Below are 22,745 nucleotides of genomic sequence, written 5' to 3'. Positions count from 1 at the left end.
CTCATTTAGATCTGTTACAGAGAAAGATAATAAATCACAAACTCTTTGGCATCGCTTAAAATGCATTTTTATTATTATTTCTTTTATGAAAAGAAAGGTTATGTTGGATTTAGACTGTTACAAAAAAGGTATAATTTATAGTACAGATGTTACAAAAATGTGTTCTGAAACCCAGAAAGTCCACCACACAGATCTCAGTATAAAAAAAAAGTAACATTCATCATTCAAGCTACAAAAGTGGTTTTCAGGCTGGTTTTATTCTAAAAACGCGTACCTCACATTAGAAGCAGAAATGTTCCAGGCGAACAGTAAAATAAGGGATCTGAGAGTGAATATGTCCACACCCTAAATAATTAAACGAGCACACACTTTTGTCAAATAAAGTTCTGACGCACCTGATTAAAAAAATAAACCATTTACAGATCATTATGTGCTCACTCACCAGCCAGCTGATTCAGGTTCAGTCATGGTTAAGCTGTCAGCATGTTGCAACAGAAAAAAAAGCAATAACATTTTTACAAGTGCACACTAGTCATAGCACAGGTGTGTTGACATTTTGCCATGTTCATTTCTCTTTTTCTTTCAGTGTAGCAGTTGAACTACGGGTGACGGGGTGATCTTTTACAAGAATAGGACACCCACCCAAAGACCACTTATTTCTCCATCAAACTTTAGCACTCAGTCATTTCAAAATGTTGTGTGGGGGTTTTTTGGTTTGCACCTTTCCTCCCTCAATAAGACCACAACGTTCTCCACTGCATTGTGTTGTTGTGTCACTGAGAAGTGAGAAACCTCTTTCTTGTTATCTCTCAGACTTCTCTTAACTCTTAATGCCACACAGACAGGCAATTGTTTGCAAAAGAATCTTATCTGAGCAAAATTGATGCGCCTCGGGTTTCCGAGCCAGCGGAAACCCGAGCATCAGCAAAAGCAGGCATCATAGACTGCAAGTGCTATCTTAAAAAGTCCTTAAGAATTCAAACACAGAAAATAATACAAGTTTTATTTTATAACTGTTTTATAATCTTTGGTATGTGTAGGCTATCAATTTGACCAAACCTCTTTTTACTAGTGAAAGAGGAGGTGTTAAACTCCAAGAACTATATCCATGGACATATTTAACATGGTTTATAGTTAGTTAGTTAATTTAATTTACTCAATCCATCTTCAACCACACTTTAACATTGCGTAGACAGAAGGAAATGTTGTCTTTTCAGTCTTTTAAGCTAAATTCTGCTTGGAGGACAAAGTCTTAATGTCTTCTTTCTGTGCCTCCATTTGTAATTCATTCCAACTATTCAGTTTTCAGGTTTACCCCACAGACCTCTTTCTTTCCATTATTGGAATATTTTCTTTGTGCAGTGCAGGGTTCTTTCACAGTCTTTTGGACTCTGCATCCAAGAGTTTCAGTCTTTATGACTTAAAAAGTTTAGGATAAAGAGATTTAATTGTGGATGGAGAAGTTATTGCATTCCCCGAGGAAATGGTTGTATCCAGTCCATGGTCCAGTTTTTGAGAAGGCACCTCAGTTTTACTGAAACTGCACTCAATAAATGGCATCCCAATCTTCTTGACCTGTCCATCTTTGGTCATCAGACACGACTGACAGAGTAGCCTCAGAATGGCTCTCCTCATGTCCTTGCTGGTCAAAGTATAGATGATTGGGTTGAGGAATGAATTGAGGATGGCTACTCCCAGGAAGTAGTCTGCCTTTTTGAGCATCTGGCACTGGCCCGTGGGGCAGAAAAAGTCCAAGAGAAGGAGAATGAAGAGGGGCAGCCAACAAGCAATGAAGACTCCCACCACAATGGTGACAGTCTTGAGGAGGGCGATGTACTTCTGCGTAACCCTGGCGAGGCTGTTTCTCATGCTGGATTTCAGGCTCAGCCGCTGCCGCCTTGTGTTGGTGCGGACAATACGGAAAACCCGAGCATAGAGGACCACAATGGACAAAAGCACCGTGCTGAATACAGACACACTGAACAGGATGTAGCTTTTGGCGTAAAGTGGGAGCACTGTTGAACATTGGTCCAATCTGTGTATGCAGTTCCATCCCAAAATAGGGAGAATCCCCAGAAATGCTGACAGGGCCCAACTTCCACCAATCAGTGCAATCATCCGACCCCGTTTTGCACCGTGGTATGGACGCATTGTCACCATGGTGACGTGACGCTCAATTGCAATGGCCAGCAGGCTAATGATGGACGCGGCCAGAGTGATGAAGACCCCTCCTTCTCTGAGGAACCATAGCAACGGTGTCAGTTTCAAAGTATTGTGTCCTGACATCAGGATGTTGGCCATATAGGTGACACCCGCCAGCAGGTCTGACAGAGTCAAGTTTCCCAGCAGGTAGTACATGGGCAGGTGGAACTTCTTGTTCTTCCAAATGGCAATGAGCACCACTGCATTCTCCAGGATGATGAGGAGACACACCACCAGAAATACAATGCTCTCAGGTTTCAAATCCTGACGATTCTTGAGCTTGCCAGTGTAGTTGTAATGCTTACAAATGACAGACTTATTGTGATAATCCCAGAAGAACTCAAAGTAGCCGGCATAAGAGGAAGGTGAGGAGGTGGAGGCCATCGTTGTGGAGGGGTTAGCACCTTCAAGGTCAGAACATGACGCACTCATGTAGGACGCTGCTTTTTACCTTCTCTTCTTGCAGCTGGGATTATGAAGTCATTTCGTTGACATGCAGCTGACAGCAAGAGCAGGAAACATCAAATTAACAGGAAGAGCCTTCAGTAAATGCAGAAGTTTGATGAAAATGATGCAGATGTTTTCTTTATTGCCAGCAGACGGTGCTCTTGAGCTCTGGTTGGCTGTGGGTTGCAATTTCTATGGAAACATAAAAAAAGTTCAATGTAGTGGGACTAAATCATTAACTCATAGAAGTTTACAAAGCTGAATCAAAGATACATGCATTTTGAAAAAAAAGAGGAACATGTAAATATGTCACCCTAAGCAAAATATTAAATTACATTGCATATTAGTTCATAAGCTGATGAGATGTGAACTCTATTTGGATTAATAAGGTATATTTTCATATTAAAAGATAAAAAGATGATGTTCAACTATTGCTATAATCATTTCAGTTATGGTTGAGGTTTGTGTGCCCCAGTAAAATTGTTAGATAGAAACCACTCCAACATATAATCTATAACATTTGCACCTGATTCTCGTGTTGCAGAAAAAACAAAAGTATGACACAAAAATAGGCTTTTAAGAGAATCCAAAGATTTCTAAAACTATTTAAAGTTCATTTAAAATGAGTTTGACGATCATTTGAAATCATTGTTGCATTTCTCTTGGTTTTTATAAAAAGTAAATTTTTCAATCTGACTACTTTATCATGCAGTGTGCTGGAAAAATGCTGTAAATTTGCCATTGAAAAAAAGTCCAAGAAAACTAGATTTTCGCCAGCGATTAACATTTAAACATTTAATCATTAAATTATTTGTTTGTGTACCTAAAATAATTATAGAAAGTGAATGTGTCTCCAAAGACTTTACAGCACTGAAAATATATATTGATGTTTTTTTTTACCTTTGCATTACAGTATAACTAAAATGTAATATTGGTGTTTCAATTGACCCTATTATTAACTTACTTTAGTGAAATAGATGTTGCCTTCACATGCAAAAGTATTACATTTCTTTATGCTCATACCAAAACTTGTGCAGAATAACCATAGCTTTCTTCCATTTCACTCGTTCTATAAACAGTATGCATCTACAACAAGGACATCTAAAGTAAATGTTTTCGACGATAAAGTCTTTAACATAAATAATCCAACTGGAAAAGCTTTGCAGTAAATATTACCTGGGAATCGATGTCGTGCTGAGCTTATCCTGCCATTCATCTGACAATTTCACTCAAGAGAATCCAAACGTGCAGCAAGTTAGTCACCGTCAAAGTGACAAGGCAGAGGGAGTGAAGTCTTCAGTTGAAACATGCAACGGCTCTGGGGGTTGGTCTTAACTCAAACAGTCTCTCCCCCTTACGTTCCCTCAGACTAGCTCTCACTCAGTGTTGCATTATACTGCACTTCACAAGCAGCTTTTGCTTCCTTAGATTTCGATGACACTTACTTTTTTCTGGACTCTTTCATGCAGAACTTGTAGGTGTGCGTGACCTATATACACGATGTGAAAGCTGAAAAGATATTACTCGCCTGCTGCCAAACAGGAACAGATGATAAAGGGCAACGCTGACTGGCAGACATCTTCATATCAAGTGAGACTTCCTCCCGAGATAAGAGCCCATCCTGGCAGAAGAAATTAAAGCTTCTCTCATTTTAAATCCAGAGCGGGCTCAAAGTGAACTGAGCGGCACCAGAACCTATAGAATGAGGTTTTCAAATGCTGTTTTGTGTATAGTGTGTACCTTATCTCTGTTCCTTCAGTTAAAGCACTCCAAACTGTTGGAATGGTTTGCCTTGTGAACTTTATCAATGGTTCTGTAAGATCTATAATAAAAGTCTGAACATGGACTTGGTCAATGAGATATTTGTTGACTAATGGTGCTTGAAGTTAGTGGGAAGGCTTCCATAAATCAAATTCATTTCAGGGTCCCACACAGCCTTTGATAGTCTTTGTCTAAACCATACTTACTAAATAGCACAGATGAAGATCTGTCCAAATGAAGATCTAAAATCAGAGATAACACTGACAGCTGTTTACACTTGGCTAACACATAATCAAGTATGCTTTTTTTTTACAGTGTTTTCTAAAGGGAACAGACTTTCATTAAAGCTGGAAGAACAAGTTTAAAAACACAAACGGCTCAGCAACCCTCCCTGTTAAAAGCAACATTTCATTTTCTCCTTCCTTTTTTCATTTTTATTGCATACAAGCTTATTTAAGAAACATAATTTTTTTGGCAACAATTACACGGCCATTTTGAAATCCAAATTCCCACAACCCATCAGCAAGATTTTGGCATGTTTTGACACGCCTCCTTGGTTCACCTGTGAAACTTTGCCTGTCAGCTCTGAACAAGATTCATCAGGACAAAGTAAAACAGGTGAGAGGTGACAGTAATGCTGGAGAAGCCAAAAAAGTTTTTTTTTTTTTGTGTAACTTGCTTCAGATTTCTAAACCCGGGTTCGTTTGTGCCCTCATCATTCAACATGATCCTGTATATAAATACATAAATGTGAAACAGCTGTGATTTAAACAACTTTCCTTGCACTGAGTGTTTTCTCAGTTGGGAATCCTGCTCTGAAATCCGGATGCTTTTCTGACACATTACACCGCAGCAATGCCCTATTAAAACAGTGGTTTCCTTCTCCTGAACTGGTCTGTTGGGATTTTACCTAGTTTCAACGGAGGGATCATCTGTCAGCTTTGAGACTGAACAGTACCTAAACAAAGGATTTTTATTGTTTTGTATTATGGTCACACCTTCTCTGAATTTCAATATCTCTCATGCTTTTCTCATGCTTTTATTGCTTGCTGCAATAAACTCTCTACATCAGATTCTCATGTACTTTAAGCACTTTAAGCACTTCACAGTCTTCTTGAAGTGTTCTGAATACACCCACAAAGTCACACAACACTCAAAAAACATCAATTTAAAACACTCTGGAAGCTCACAACACAAATTAAACTGGTACCTTTGCAACTTTCTCTTTGCTGCTCTGAGAACACATTGTCCACTTGATTAAATCACATTCTCTCAAAGTTATCTACCCATGATTAAAAGGTCAGAAGCTGCTTGTCCATTGTCAAGTCTCACTAATCCCTGATTCAGATCTTGCCAAGTTGGGTGTTCCTCCATTGATAGTTTGTTCCTTACCATGTGGGCACAAAGATGGACAGGAACGTCATGAGACGCTCTGATTATGCTATTTTGCGTTTGAAGCCCTGGGGAGCCAGTTTTTTTTTTAATTCTTTGTATATATGTTTATTTCCCCGTCCAGTTAATGTTGAATGTTCTTCAACTGATAAAAGAATTTTGAATTCAAGGTTTGAACATGGAATTCGTCATCTCACCAAATCTGCCATCTGATCGCAGACTGAAAATAGTAGTTGAGATGCTGTTGTTAATTCAAATCCATGGACCAGTCAGTGAATGCAACCTGCTGAGAATCAAATCGCTTGTGTGTGATATCTGGATAAGTTTGGCTTGTATCACTCCTGAGATGGTACCAAAAAAAGGCTAAATGGGGAAACTGAAGATGAATCTGATCGGAGCCGGCTCAGGCGGAACCGTAACACTTCTTCACTTCTTCAATACTGAATGTTTATTTTTCCATTACAGATACACTTTTTAAATGTGTATCTGTAAAGATAGCGCTAACTCACTGTCAAGTACTGGTTCAGAAATGCTGTTGGTCTGTTTTCTCAATTTTTGTACCAGGGGCTTACAATAAAATGGGAACTCAACATAATCAAGAATGAACTCCAAATAATCACTGAAGACATAACATTGCTTTTTCAATTAATTTCTTGTTTCAGAATCTACTTGTTGTCTTTCTGAGTATTTTCGAGGCCGTTTATGTATGCTTTCCACCTTCGTACATTCCCGGATGTGAAACAGTGCACGTAGGAGGATATGCTTAAAAAAGAGTCATTAGAGACTAATATCCTGTAGTGACAAAAGCAGTGGCCTCACATCAGCGTATGAAGTGAAGAAACAGAAGTCTGAGAATAGGGATGAGTAGCCTAACAGACTTTTAGCATGAACAGGAAAAAAAAGGATGTCCTTTTCGATCTCTGATCATTTGTGGCTAATTTTGTGTTTGAATCTTCTTTTCTTCTTCTAACTTTCCTTTTTTGCCCCCTTCTTCGATTGCAGACTATTTTCAGCTTTCTGACTCATCTTTGTAATGGTCCTTGCAAAAGTATTTATGCGCCATGACCTTTATCACGTTTCTTAGAATCACAACCACAAACTTCAATATATTTTACCTGGGTTTTATGAGAAGTTGGGCTTAGTTGTAAAGTGGAGGAAAAGGAAAAATGGTGTTCAAAACATTTTGGAAATAAAAAAAAATGTGGTGTGTGTTTGTATTTAAACACTCTAAATCAACAGTTTATCCAATCACCTTTCACTACAATAAAAGCAGCACATATGGTTGGGGTATGACTCTGATTTACACACGACAGTCCATTTTTCTATGAAAAATAGTTCAAAGTCAGATTGATTGAAGAGTGTTAGCTATTTTGAAGTTTTGTAAAAAATTCTGAAATAGATTCTTTGATATAAACAATTACGTTTTTGCCCTGGCTGCATGTTTAGTGTTGGAAAGTGAACCTCCACTCCAGTCTGAAGTCCTTGGCGGTCTTGAGTAAGTATTCCTCTGAATTTAACTAATCAGCTTCCCTCTTGAGGAAGAAAAGCATCCCTACAGCATGATGTTGCCACCCTCATATTATTTCTGTGCAGAGCAATTTTTTCAAGATGACATGTTAGTTTATGTGTGAGTTTCAATGTAGCGCTGCAGCTTATGGTTGTAATGTGAAAAAATTTCGGAGCGTAAATACTTTCGCAAGTCAATATAGGTCAGCCCTGAAGATGGAAAACATGGGTCTCCGACTAGAACATGTTTATGGCCACACACACACTCTGCTGTAATACTAGCTGCTTTCAGCTTAGCTGGTTCCTCTTGGGAGTAGATGTAATGCTGACCTTGTTGGACTATTTGTGACACACTATATGTGATTGTGGCTAACAGAAGTTTATTTTGGGGTCCTTAATCACCGTTCTTGTGTGATTCTAGCAAGGTAGTGATAGCCCTCGCCAAACTGTCCCAGCTCTACATGTGACCTATTTAACCTACAAAAATCTATGAATTATTAAGATCTGTTTGGTCAAGACATATCTCTCAAAAGTAGGCATCTATTATAAAACTTCAGAAAACTTCCCAATCAAACTTCCTAGTTAAAAAGAGAACATATACGTTATGGTTTTATTTTGCTGTCTTTACTTTTTAAGGATTCGTTTTGGCTCTCACTTGAACCAGACCAGTAATTCCCCTCAGCGCAGTCACAGTTTAAAATACTCCAGATGTCACAGCTTCAGCCTGTCAGACATTCATTAGAGATTTGAACACCTAAGAGGGAGACACATAAACACAGAACTTTGAAATATCTTCTAAAGGGTCTTTGTTTGCCAAGTTCTCCAAACTTTTCTCTGAGACCAGCTCACTGTGGACCCCCTGCAATCTATCACCAGTCAGTCCTCAGGCTTACTCCCCCTGATAAGGTCCTCAAATCAGAACGTTCAGACCACGTCTGTGATGATAAGAAAACATTCCTCTCCGCTTTTAATTACATCTCATCCTCTTCTTTGTACTTGCTTTCATGTTGCAGGCATGAACGCGGAGCAGCTGCAGACTGCACTCTTGGGATTGTAGCTTACAGCTATGTTTCTGGACAGTCCTAAACAAAGATGCTCAAAGTAAAAACTAATCCGTGTTGATCTATTCCGAACACTGATTCTGTGTAGGAAACTGTAGGTTTAAAGGTAATCAAGCTCAAAGGAAGCCTGAGAAAAGATATGGATATTCCCTATGATCATGGTGTGGCTATATGACGTTTTGTGTCTGTAATTCTTGTGAAGCTGATTGCTTTCTCGGGAGATGTCGCTCCAGATGCAGATCGTCATCTCTTCACATATTTACTCTCAGAGGACCAGAGGAACAGAAACTCTCCCAGCTGCCTTTTTGGATGCAGCAATCACGCCTCTTAGATGCATACTGTCTCAGTTCTATGTCTCGAAAACTCCTTGAGCTTCTTTTAGATGATCAGTAGGCTCATAAAATCACTTTCTAGTTCTCACCACTTCAAAACAACTAACCTGGAAAACCTATTTAATTTACAGAAGCTCACTGCTGGTCTAAACTTACAAAATCAACCTTGGATCTTCGTCCGTGCATGATCACTCACAAAATCGAACTGGAGATAAAAGCTCCCCTACCTGTTAACTTTTATCTGCAAACAAAGTTTTAAAGCAATAAAGTGGGTGGCCAACAGTTTTCCTTCTCAATTCAATATTTTTTCTCTCAGGGACATCAAGGTCAGAAAGATTACATTGATTTCTTTAGGTAAATAAATAGAACCCACTCAAATCTTTACTTTTTCTTGTTCTGTTTTGAGTGCTGTAAACAATTTACAGACCAGCAGATTGTTACCGCCTGTGAGACTGTGGTGAAAACTGTTTATTGGTGAGTGGATGTCAATGGTTTAACTGTGCCTGAAAAAGTTTGAATAAAGTTTAGCTTATAATCACCACCGTTGTCTTGATGAACAGCATCCTTTGACACAGATTGTGGTGTTAACCTTGTCAGGAAGTGGGTGTGTTCAACGTCACACCACTTCAGCTGGTCATACACGCCTCCATCTTTGTGAGGTTGTTGCAAACGGAGCTTACCAGACAGAATCAGTGACACAGTCTAAAAATGCATTATATTTTAAAGGAAGTAATTGGCTCAATGAAGGAAGTAAAAATGTGACTGACTTGAAATACCTCCTGAAAGTAACACCTAGGGAGTCAAGTAGTGTAGTTAACACTAAAAATATCTGTGCTTCCTGTCACAGGGGACTCAGGTAGAAGTATATCCAAGCCTTAATGGGCATCTGCAAGCAAATTAATGTTGACAAAAACGTTCTGAGATTTTCATCATAATCTCAAGAAATAAAGGTATGGAAGATTTCACTCTATGTGTAATGGATCCATGTAGTGTACAAGTTATACCTTTTAAAATGAGGAACAAAAAAAAAAGAATGGAGCTTTTCACAATATTCCAATCTTCTTCAGGTGTACATATCGTCATTTGTACATGTTTTTATGTCAGTGGTTCGTGATATTTTCTTTTGCATATGGTGTGGACAGTGAACACAATGGACCAGCTTCACTCTTACCTTGCCTGACCAGTGGGCTTGTAATGTTGTAATGTTGGTCGGAAACATGGCAACACTTTTGCAATCTATGAAGTCCTTTAGAAACTGCCATGGGTGCGGCTGTTTCTGCAGGACTTCATGCTCACGTGCAAATAATCCTGTTGCTACTTTCGGAGCATATGATGAACAGCAAGACTCCTCCTAGATGAATACTTAGAAGCACAGCAATACCTTGCTCCTTACTCTGCCTGTAGCTCGACTCGAATGTCATTCAAACTCAAAATCCTTAAGTCTCTTCCTGGTTCAGACCACTTCTACAGTGGACTGGAGATCTACATTCATTTATATCAGTGCAGGCAGCTTACCTGTACAGTATTCTCCTACCTATCTGCTCTGGCTCCCAAAGACAATATGGAGATCAGCTTGGGCGCAAAGGAAAAACATGGTAAATCAATTAACTGTTACCTGTCACTACATCCCCTCATCTACAAACATCATCAGGAGATCTCTTAACCAGCCAAGGAGTAACACAACACTTCCAGGCAGGATTAAGACAAAACTTCAATATGCTTTTGTGCTTAGTGAAAGTACTGCGGTGGCAAGGGTGGGTCAACCAGTTTGATTTCTGAAGGCTCGTGTTTGAGCAGGATATCACCAGCTTTACTTGTGATTTATGAATGAACCACAGGAAAGCGGCTTGTCTTTGAGAGATTATGACAAAACCGTCTCGTGAAAGAGGCTAGAGACTTAAACGCCTCGGCACCTGGCTGTTCAACATCTGGTTTAGCCATTTCAGGACCCAACCCCCCTGTGCCATTAATCTGTATATTACAAATAATACTCTAATTATCTTACATTCTCAGAAATCTCTCCTGAGTCCAACTAATCATATTCCCTCATCTTCCAGATAAATCCCTGGCTGAAGTCATCATTAGATTTTAAAATTTTACAATAAATCTGCTTCAACATTACTTTGCAGCTCAAATGTGACTATAAGATTTAGGTCACAAAAAAAACCCCTCAAATATGACCCAGTGAGCACAATCCCATGTGACTAATTCTAAAAATATTTCTTTAAGTTAGCCAGTACAAATGCAGCATTCAATGTCAATCTGTTCAATGTTTGTAAAAGTGAGGAACACAAACCCAAATGGAGTAGCTGGGACACGAGTTGTCCAAACTAAAACGTTTTACATCAGCATATGAACAGCAGCCATGATGTCTGGAATAATTAAGATAATTATACATCAGTACATGGATTAAAGATGATATCACAGTGCAGTTTATTAGTTCAATGTTGTACCGAGCAGGTTGCCATAAACATAAAAAAAATAAATAAAATAAATTCTTCTCAATCCTCCTTGTCTGGTGGCACCTTTTAAATGTCTCTCTTCAGACCTTCTCATACACACCGGAAAATTTCCTTCAATTACTTGACAGTTTCTTTGCATGACCTAAGACACACTATCCCACTCATCAGCGTATTGTTTATTTGGGTTTTCCAGCCAACATGCAGCGGTTTGGTGGCCAAGATAGGGCAATTCATAAAAAGCTGCTTTTCTTTGCTTCAAGATTGTATTGGCCTCAGAAGGATGGATGAGTTCGGGAATGAGTTCAAAGAAGCGAGTGAGCGGGAGACGATTCTGGAAAGTGGCTAAAAGTGATCCGGTCTTGCTTTGTGAAACAGCTGGATGTATTCTCAAAGACGCAGAGGAGAGCAATGAGTCATAAAGCCCAGGAAATGGCCACCTATTTCTCCAATTAGAGTGATAAGACTAGATAGCTCCTTGGAGGAAAAAGAAGTCAGAGATTGCTCCAGTGTGTGTTAGGACCTACATGCAAGTCTTTATATCTGTTTTCATTGGAATCTCTTTTTTTCCTCTGAAAGCAGACACTTGAACCCATATCCAACATCTCTTCAGTGGTTTCTATTTTCAACTCTGTTTTACTCGATCGTTGATGGAATATTTTCTCTGTGTGTGCGCCGATCTGTTAGGGGGTCTGTGTCTGCCGTCTGGATGTGTTCGGGATTGGCATGGCCTAATGAGATCCAGGTTTGAGAACATTCCGGGTTTAAAGTGTGACACTGACACCCTTCTCGGCTCCACGGGGCTGTAACCATATCACACAACCATCAAGATGATGTGTTCATTCCTGCAGAGCCAGAAGTAACTCTTGACACCCAATGAGGTCTGCCTGCCGAGGGCTAATGTGCATCTGTTATAGCTTTTGTCAGCTAGACTTTGCATATTCTCACACTTTCACACAAGAATACACACACACACACACACACACACACACACACACACACACACACGCACACACACACACACACACACACACCCACACGCATGCACACGCACACACACACACACACACGCACACGCACACACACGCACACGCACACACACCTACACACACACTTGCATATCTCTGGGAGAAAGAATAATAACTTTGAAGAGACTGCCAAACCCAAAGTTAAATATTTAATTCATCCAGTGGAAGTTTGATCTAAACCAGTGGTTCTTAACCTTTTTTGAGGTACCGAACCCACCAGTTTCATATGCGCATTCACTGAACCCTTCTGTAGTGATAAATAAAATATGATTTTTTTTCCCCCCCAAATTCAAGACATTGGGGTGACCCAACTAAAGTCTAGTTGGGTCACCCCAAGATCATTAATTCTTCTTAAAAGGTAGAGTCTTTGAGAACAGTTCTTCAAACTATAGTCAGTGTTTTCAGCAAAGTTGAGCTGACTGTCCAGGAACGACCCAAGGTATTTAAAATTTGCCACAGTTTCAACAGGTTGGCCATCAAGAGAAACTGGAACCACTTTAAGGTCTTGTTTAGATTATTTAATTAGCTCTACATTCTTAAGAGAATGAAAAACTAATAATAAATAACAAAGACTTTGTGGTATTCTGATTTAGTAATGTAATTATATTAGTTGTGTTACCACCCCCACGCCACTAGAGGCAGTAGCAACCCCGAAAAGATGCGACTAAGGAGTTCAAATCCATGCTGAGAGTAGAGCTCCTTCTATCAGGGCTCCTCCGCAGCTCTGATTGGCTAAGCAATGTAACGTAATCCTCTGCAGCAAGTGATGGCAAAGCGGGGCGTCGTCACGACTTTACACAAGTGTGTCTTTACCTCCGCGGCAGAGGCTCCGCCGAACCCCTGAGACCGACTCACCGAACCCCTGGGGTTCGATCGAAACCAGGTTAAGAACCACTGCTCTAAACAAAAAGCTCTATCTTAAAGTACTGGTGGATCTTTTCAACTGGAACATTTTTTTTATTTTTTTTATAACAAATTAGGTTATTAAAAATAGATTATTCAGTTCAGAGAAAATTAATTCTTTAGTCTTCTATTATATGAGCAAGTAAATAAAAACATTAGAGCTGCTGATGAGAACTTACCTGACTGTGGTTGTTTGTCTTGAACTCCCATCACTCCTCCGCCTACAGAGCCATCAAAGCTGAGCCCCTTACATAGCAAATTCCATCTGAAGCCCTGTGGATAACCAGGCTTAACAAGTTCAGCAGAAATACAGAGAAGCCAAATCAAAACTAAAAGTAGTTTTGTTCTTTATTCAAATAACAATGCAAGTTTAACACCGATTGATGTCATACTAAGATAACATCTCAGCATTTTCAATTTTAACAAAAAATGGAGTCAATAACAAACCATCTCTTTTGTGTTGTTATTTTCCCACCAAAGTGGTTCAAGTGCTAAGCTTGGGTCGGTGCTTGTGTAGCATCACCAGCTCTTTCTCTTTGCTCCAGCAAAGACACCACCCAGAGGACTGCTGCTCATGGAGACAAAGGTGGGAGAGTAACTCTCGAGACTGTGGTGAGAGCCATGATTAAAACTTCTATCTTGCCAAAGCTTAGCTTTTGATAATTTACATAAATTTGAATTGAATCAAATTCAGGCTCTAATTCACAACAAATGTTGTCTTAAGGCATGTTATAAGATTAAAATGTCAAATTTAGATACAGAAATAAATAATCTAATCAGTATTAATAACACACAGTCAATTCAGTGACATACATTTGAAATTACCCTGGTAAAAAATGAAAATGACACAAAATTGTTTGCCTTCTGGCAGCTTACTTTATTCTACACAATCTTGTGAATGTAGGTTGATGCACTAAGAGCTATTCTAATAGATGTATATAATTGAGTTTGCATTCCTTTTTATAAGCACTGTCACCAGCTGAGGCTTATGCATCCTGGTCAAAATGGCTTGTGTAACATATATGCTCTAAGCTTCAATCAGAAAACAGAAATATTGGTTATCCTTGTACAGAACGTTCCCAAACAAAATCCGTTGTTTGAAACAGCATTTGAAAATCTGACTCTGGATTTTATGGGATATGTTGTCTATGTTGTCCATAGCAAGACATACTTTGTGACTTTGGCAGATAAATTGTTTTCCTGAGGTGGAACCATTAACAAAAAATTTACGATATATAACAAAGTCTGGAAGAGGAATTTTAACCGACTCATTGTTGGCTCTCTGAATGTAGAAAACTAAATTGGTAGTTTTTTATTTTTATTTTTTTATTTTTTTATTTTTACAAGTTAAAAACAAGTTCTGGCATCTAAACTGGTCTAACACTGGAACTGGAACCAGGACTTGTTAAATTCTTTTTTTAAATTTGGGAAGAGATACTAGAACAACAATCTACACATTTTATTTTATGATAAAAAAAACTGAAATGATTCTATTTTACTTCATCAATGAATCAAAAAGTTGAATATGTTGAAAAGAAAGGAGTGAAGAAAGTAAAATGTGTTGTAGTTTAGCAAAAAAAATAAGTTATTTTTTGATTCTGATTACTTTGAGGCCACATTATTTCCAAACAGATTTCAAAGTTACTCCTTAAATGCAGAGGAATTATAAAACTGAATACAAACTTGTCCATACAGATTCTTTTAATCACATGTAAGCACATAAACTCTGGTCTCATGGATTTTCCGCAAAACCCCGATGGCAACAAACGACATTACGAGCATAAATATAAAGCCATAAAGTTCCATGTGAAATGTTCACCACGTTATTTAAGCTGCATGAATTTCAGTTCTTTTTACGCTTTTCACCTCAATGAAATTTAACTTTGATAACTGAGAAAGAAAGAGTAGGGAGAGGCTGAGTCAGGTAACAATACAAGCTAGAGTCAGATCTGTAAGATATGCCCTCCCTCTGCTTCCCAGAATAATTTGTTGAAATGTAGAGCCACTGATAAGAACCGAGAAAGGCCCAAGACAAGCTCAGACCTGACAACGTATCGTTGTCATTTTCAGTTTTACATGCTCTATTTCGTTTCATTCAATCAAAAGTTTTTAGAGCAATGAGAGGGAACCTGGGCGTAGCACTAACTCAGTCAGACAAAAAGCCTAGTGTGACTAGAATTTGAGTTTTTCCCACGTTCTCTCAGTGTTAAACCGTTTTAGGTCAGATTTACCCACTAGCCCCTCAATTCTTTTTAAACCAAATCAAAACGAGAATGTCAGCAATAACTGTTGGATGACTTTTCCCAATTATTGTTGTCAGTTTCACGAAGCTAAAATTTGTAGTAGATATGCCGTATCAGATAAAACAGATGACCGAATTAGACATTGTGTGAAAAGTATTTTGTCCCTTTCCAGAGCAAGATTAAAATGTTGATTCCACTTTAACTGAGCCAGAACCATCAGGTTGCACAGTCTTGTTTGGATTACAACAGTGCCAAAAACACTTGTCACTTAAGGTGAGTAACAGCACCTTTTCTTCTCATGGAAAACTGCAACTCTTCTACGTTTGCACTGGTTCAGTTTTACAGAAAGGGAATTTAGGAGATGAGTAAATAAAGTGTGGATGGCGTAGGGGACTCTGAAAAAACTCAATTACTGACACCCTGGATTGTGACATTCTTAGATACAGTGGAAATTAGAAACCGCCATCTCAATTTTTATGTGAGAAATATGTGGCCCTAATTTAATTAAATAATCTAAAACATCGTTCCAGTCTTCGCAAGCAGTCCTGCCAGCTACAACTAAGAAACTGCAACAGGTTCATTGTTTTCATTATAATATAGGTTGATTATTATTATTTTTTTATTTTATTTTAAATATGACTAACCAACATTTCAGACCACTAGATTCAGTATTGGACTCAACTCCTAATACCTCTTGTCGATCTATTTTTGCAATTAAGTCAGTTGCACCACCAGAGAGACATGCTGCAGCATTTTGTGGGGTTCAGTTTTTACAGTTGAGACCTTATTCAAGGTGCATGAATTGCATTATAGTTGGCGCAAATTATGTTTTGGGATTTATGCCTGAGATCAAAGGTTTTCCCGCCCTTTGGAATGATGCTGTATGTTATTTTTGGGACTTACTCTGCTCTCTATGCTTAGAAATCCAGAAACTTGAAGTGAGATCTGGGGTCAGAGGACGACATGGAGTTGTGCCAGTGAGTATCAAAATTACGTTCATCAAATGTAACACTTGAGCTCCTAATGAAGACATAGCTGTTTGTATTAATGCATGCATCAGTCTCAGCTATGTGGCACATTTATAACTTGTGGTCAATATTTATGGCATCAAACTAATTTGCATGACTCAACTTCCACATTTAGCCGACAGGATTCTAGTCAGCAGAACTTTTCTTTTTTTTTTTATATAAATATGCAACAACTCTATAGAAATAACAATCTGGACATTTGTGAGAAATTCAATATAAAAAGAGCTTTTCTTCCTTTATCAGAACAGGAAGTCCACAAATCTCTCCTTCCTCTTCTCTTCAAACAAAAGTCAATAAGAAAATAAACTTTAGCCATGTTATTGATGTGCTGTTGCCAGTTAGCTCACTTTATAAAAATAACTTTTACATAGGCACATGAAATCTGAGGCATCGTAAGAAGGCATAAAAACTGCTTTTCAGATAACTTTTGAAATTCTAACTCAAGGGTTTGCACACGCTGAAGCAAATCCCTATCATAACAGGACACAAAAGACAGAACGCAACTGTGCCCATCTGTACTCTGATCCCAGTGAAAATATTAGTCTGACGATGCCAGGAGCAAAAAACAACGATATCGAATTATTTCTTTTAAGTTATGCTTAACTCAAAGGTTTTCCTACTGCTTTAAAGTGACTAAACTATTTGAAAATGTTGGAAATAAAATACGTAAACATGGTGTGACGGCAAAAATCGCTTTTTACAAATAGACTAGTGAAGACAGTGCTAACCAGGACAGTACTCTACTTCCACAGTCATATCGTGATGTGGGATGAGAAAACTCCTGTTTTGACGTCGCAAACACATTCTAAACAAATGAAAATTTTCTGCACAGCTAGTCCACACAGGAAACAGGAAAGTTTAATTGAAATTAAGAACCCATTTTTTTAAGGAAGTCCTGTCCAAGAAGCAGAAAATGTTATTTATGAATGACTCATATCAAAACAGATCAGAAGCAGGATGATGCTAAAGCTAACTGCCTAACAGATAGACAGCAGTATTTTATGCAAGACTATAGCTTTAGTGTCAAGTCAGATAAACTTTTTTTTAACAAACGATAGATTTGAGTCATCACTATAGGTGACTTGTTGTCAGAACATCATGGTAGCTTTCTTACAGCTATCATTGCCCTGTGTTGGAGCAAAGTACTGAAGGAGACCTTCTGAAAATCCTTTTAGGACCAGATGTTTTATAGTGTCAAGAAATGGGAGAAAATACATGATTGGATTCAGCATCTGGGATATAATTGGTGAGTGAGTTATAAAAAATTGCAAGGTGTTAATTTGCTGCACTTTAAAGTAAAAGTTTTAGGGCAAATGCGTGGTATTGTTTTTAATGAATGCAATGACGTGTCAAATAGGACCTGTTTAATATATTCTTAAATGACTCAGGCTGGTGCTGGAGGCAAAACATGCTGATTAGCACAATTTTTAATCAACGTAAGCAAAAATAAAGAGCAAATTTAGCTGTAGTTTTCAAGTGTACATTGTGCAGAATAAACAAGCCTTGCCTTTGCTTTTTATAGAGAAAGAAGAGGATCATGTTAATCTGTCAGGCCGTCTGCTCAAGTAGCAAACCTGCTATTGGTTTCTTAGCATATATGTTGCTTGTGTTTTCAGCTGTGGTTTTAAAACGTGCAATTTTCTTGTTGGTGCTTCTTTACTCTACGCACCATGGCTTTGCACCCAGATAATTTACAGACAGACAAGTAGCAAACTCCTTTCTACAAGCAGTTTGCAGCAACACGTGGAAAGGCTTCATACAGCTGGAAACTCCGATTATTGTCTGGGAACTTTAACTCAGTGATAAAAAAAATTGTAACTACCTTGAAACAGGAACTTAGTAAAATGTTCTCATTCTGACAAATAAGTGCAAAAAATGTTGAGAAACTTTATAGGGAAACAAAAATATTTTCCAAGAATAATATTCCAACCCATGCTGGGGATGGTTTTCTAAAACAAAACAAACTGACACACATTTGGAACATTAAATTATTGCATTGTGGTGTGATAATTTTTGTTTAACATAGTGTACTCAAGAGATCATTTTGTAAATAATGACCTACAGTGGACTCCATTGCAAACGTGATGATCAAATAAAAGCCTGAACGTCTGTAATTTTGTCATCAAACTTGGTCAAAAAGTTTGCAAAATGTCAAATTATTCTTCCAAAAGGACAATTAGGATCTCTTGACACGATATCCTCCAGTATGCTGGATTTATTGAATAGACTGATCTTCATGTACAGCTCTGTTTCTACTTAAGGAGGCTTGTAAAGAACACAAGTACATGCCAAAGTTACTTCAATGCATTGCTGCTCACATGCTTTCCAGAATCAAAGCAGCAGAATGCAAGTCAAACATATGTCCTACATCTGGTGTAATTACATTTGACATTCAGCCATCTGAAAAGTGTTATTAAAGATAGATTATTTTACTCTATTTTCTAGTGAAACTGTCTTGTCCAGTTTCACTGTGAGATGTTTTAACATATCAAAGCAATCACACAGATGTCGATGACATCTGAAGACGCCTTGCATGCAAACGGAGGGTCTGCAGAGGCAACTCCGGCACAGACTGAGATCATTTCTGATGGAGCCATTAAAACAAAACAAAACGACGCAGAACAGAACAGAAACTCAATCATCGGGTGTAAAAGGCTGCATGCATGATTTCTGGTAGTATGGTTTCTCCTTTAGCTCATTAGCAAAATCAGCTCTCTGATGTCATTCAGCCTCTGCAAACAATTATGTGCGGTTTGGAGAAATTTAAGAGCAGAAACCTTAATGTCTTCCTCGTTTCCAGCGAATCTAAGTGGATGTGTCAGTCACTCATTTTGTTGCCCCCACATCACCCCCTCTTTCAGAGAAACCGTATCTCGAGGCTGCTTGTTCCATCGCTAGCAATTACATGTCAGGTCTCACGCATGGCAGCAGCTGGGTTCTGTTTCATTGTGCTGAAGTGTAAGTTCTGCGCAGGCTTTAGTAAAGTGGGTATCCTGAGTTTATCAGTGGACTGTACACAGATACAAACCAGCTGGCCTCTTTGGGAATCGGTAAAAAGAGAAAGCAAGTGGAATTTTAATCGATTTGAAATGGTTCTCAGTGTAATCTTGATGTTTTCTTTTTTGCTTTGAGCCAATAGGAGCTGTGGAATGATTACCCCAGCCTGCACACTCATAGTTCACGCAAAGGCATGTGCATACATCTGAATGCCCAGGGGGGACGAGGGTACATTCCTCCGAAGCCATTCTTAACTCGAAAACTATTGGAGAATGTGATTCCATAGAATCAGAAATCCAGAAAAAGTCTCTGAAGTAACAAAACTCCCTGTCAAACTGTTCTGTTTCTGTGGTTTTCTTGATTCCCCCCACCCCCTTAAATGAATCCTCCAAATTCTTGAGTTCTGAGTAAAGGGTTTTCATTTTATTTCAACCCATAGCCACTTATGGGACAAAATTACTGTGTGGTTAATTTCTTGAGAAGTCCAGAGGTTGGGGGTTTGTCAACAGCGCAGTTTCAACTAGAGTTTCAACTAGAGATCTGACAGGCCAGGCAAGAAGGATCAGAAGTTCAGGTGTGAGCGTCTCTTAGCTGCAGAACTAGCTATTTAGTCCACAAATGCAATCCACAAATGTGACCTTTAAGGAAAAGTGGCAAGAAGAAAGGCATTGCAGAAAAGAATGCCAGAAGAAATCCTGTTTCATATCTGGAAAGTTGATAGACATGCCTAAGAGGCTTGCAGCTGCAACTGGAACCAAAGGTGACTCCATATAGTATTACCCTGCTTGTATCTTTTCCCTTTCCCAGGTGAAAAAAAAGTATACTTTAGTATACTAAATTTTAACATACTTTAGTATGCTTTTATCGATGTACTAACTGTACTATTTTGGAACAACTAATTTTGTGCTTAGTATACTTTAGTAGTATTTAAATAGTATTAAATTACAACTAATAGTATATTTTAGTATACTATACATACTTTTTTGGAACAACTTCAAGTGTACTTAGAGTGTACTTAAAGTATACTTTTTAAATATATTTCAGAGCTTTATTATTATATTTTGACATAATTATTATATTTTGAGTGTAATAATTCTCAGAATTATATTAAACATTTATTTAATATACTTCAAATATACTATTAATGTATTAGTAATGTATTTAAATTACACTTTTTTTATTTTTATTTACTGTTATTGCTAATAAAGTACAATTTTAAATACTCATAAGTCTTTATTCATACTTTGTACATTACATGCATTACTACACTACAGTACTTACATTGTTCTAGGCTACAATTACATGGAAAGATTAATTACACAAGATGCCCAAGGTAATTCAAATATTTTGTTTCATTACCGACATTTTAAAATTGTCCAATTTTACTCACAACTTTATGAACTTTACATAAATTATCAGTTTACACATCAAAAGTGAGCACATGAACATGAAAATTTAAGTGTGACAATAAAACATGAAAGTGAGGATCAACGATAGAACATTCCCGTTCACTGCACCTTACAGGAACCTACAAAAAAGAACAATAGAGCAATTAAACAGAGTAAGCATTTGTATTTAAAGAGAACAGAAAAATGGCAAATAAAAAAATAATACTTACAATTTTAAGACGTTGTGGACTCGCCATGTATGTGACATCATCAGAACTGATGATGATTGGGACCGGATGCCTGGGGTGGAAAAACATTTCTGGGTGTCTTCTTTGCCTGTTTATGTTAGAAGTAGAAAAAAATTAGTCAGCAATGTCATAGAATCAGTTGATGTTGGCGTTAACTATGAAGCTGTGTGGACTTATGGAGACGAACTACCGTAAAATCTTTCCATCCATGATCTGAACACACTGATCATTGTGAGGGGGGCTGGTGGTGCCCATCTCCAGCAGCCATCAGATGAGAGGCAGGGCTCACCCTGGACAGGTCACCAGTCCATCACAGGGTCCTGAAAGCCAACAACTAATAAAATGTATGAAAGAGAAATGTTAGATTAACAAGAAGAGAAAAATTATTTCCAGTTACCTTTAAATCAAATCATGTTTATTAAGCTCTTCGTGTTTGTAACACAGCAGTTTTTGTTGGTAACACAGCAGTTTTTGTTGTTGAAAATATAGCTAGCTCTGCATTGAAAAAACAAACTTACATCATGAAGACGATGTAAAGGTTCATTCTTAGAGCTGGTTGGTGATCTGGTGGAGTCAGAGCTTCTTCTGAGACAGAAAAGTCTTTAGGTTTTCTAACACCTGATTTCACTGACTTCATCTTTCATTTTCATTTACTTAGTTAGACTGAAAACATATGTTGAAGATAAAATCATTGATGAACGAGTTAGAACAACCTCACAATATCAAAGTCTCTCTGTCTTATCGAGCTTAATTAAAACCAGGTTAAGTTTATGAATTAAAGTGTAAGTCGCAACAAACAACCTCCATGCAGTTATAACATGAAGCTGAATGATTCCTTTGTAATAATCATACAAGTCACAATAAAATTGATAAAATAATTATTTAAGAAACCAACATAAGTTATATATCTTTACTGTACTATTTATAATTAAATGAAGATAATAAATAAGCAAACGTACCACCAGCTAGCAACCCCTGGCTCCTTTTGTGACACACATTTCATTTCCATCGGTTGTTGTCCCGTTGTGTTGTCGTCTAACTCGCATTAGGACGTCACTAGCTTGAATTTACCAAAATTAGTAACTATTGTCAAGGCCCTCTCTACTTTTAAGGCAATATTATGCGAGTAAAAATGGCGAATTTGAACAGCGTCTGTTATCTTCCCTGCTTCAAGTTTTTCCTTCTCTTTGTGGCGTTTTTTAAATAAATGAAAATGTGCAATACCGCCACCATCTGGTCTGGAGTGTGAACTGGCGCTAATGCCGTTGATTATGAGGTTTTACATCACACATCTGAAAATTGATTGGGTACTTTCTTAAAAAATTACATCATGATTATCATTTTTTTATTGTATGCAATTTTAATAAATAGTAAAAGATTATTAAGGCACTTAAAAATCCATACATATTCATTCATATTTTGTTCACTTAAAGTATACTTTTATTTAATATATTAAAAGTGTATTTTGGTACAATTATGTTTAAGTGTGTTTAAAGTTCTAATTTCGAAATTGGTACAAGTGTATTTTTAGTACACTTCAGATATACTTATAGGTAGTACACTTAATATTTAATATACTTAAAGTGTACTTTCACAAATTTAAGTATTTTTGAAGTATACTAAGGTATACTTTTGTTTCACCTGGGTTCACTTTACAATTGTCCACTACTTAGCCAATCACATAAAATCCCAGTAAAATGCATAGCTGACGCTTTATAACAATAAAGTGGAAAAGATGAGTGTGTATGAA

At 37.8% G+C, this 22,745-nt stretch overlaps 1 protein-coding gene and 1 long non-coding RNA gene across 2 annotated transcripts; both read right to left on the bottom strand.

Annotated features, from left to right (window-relative positions):
- Positions 1–1,263: 1,263 nt before the first annotated feature.
- s1pr5b (sphingosine-1-phosphate receptor 5b) lies at positions 1,264–3,954 on the bottom strand. The gene is made up of 2 exons (XM_008415347.3): positions 3,826–3,954; positions 1,264–2,841 (listed from the first exon to the last, which is right to left on the bottom strand). Exon 2 carries the CDS (start codon positions 2,632–2,634, stop codon positions 1,414–1,416), a length of 1,221 nt encoding a protein of 406 aa, XP_008413569.1. The 5' UTR covers positions 2,635–2,841; positions 3,826–3,954; the 3' UTR covers positions 1,264–1,413.
- Positions 3,955–20,572: 16,618 nt separating this feature from the next.
- Positions 20,573–22,213, bottom strand: LOC145547579 (uncharacterized). Its single transcript, XR_014083895.1, has 4 exons — positions 21,514–22,213; positions 21,186–21,329; positions 20,978–21,083; positions 20,573–20,887 (listed from the first exon to the last, which is right to left on the bottom strand). It is a non-coding gene; the product is annotated as an uncharacterized LOC145547579 (long non-coding RNA).
- Between the last annotated feature and the right edge of the window lie 532 nt (positions 22,214–22,745).

The sequence above is a fragment of the Poecilia reticulata genome, chromosome 1 (genome assembly GCF_904066995.2).
Source record: "Poecilia reticulata chromosome 1, P_reticulata-male-v2, whole genome shotgun sequence".
NCBI classification, from domain to species: Eukaryota; Metazoa; Chordata; class Actinopteri; order Cyprinodontiformes; family Poeciliidae; genus Poecilia; species Poecilia reticulata.
This window is presented reverse-complemented; position numbering and strand designations above follow the sequence as displayed.

Bases quoted from the DNA above. Each gene is read 5' to 3' on its own strand.
- s1pr5b (XM_008415347.3), bottom strand. From the start codon at position 2,634: ATGAGTGCGTCATGTTCTGACCTTGAAGGTGCTAACCCCTCCACAACG.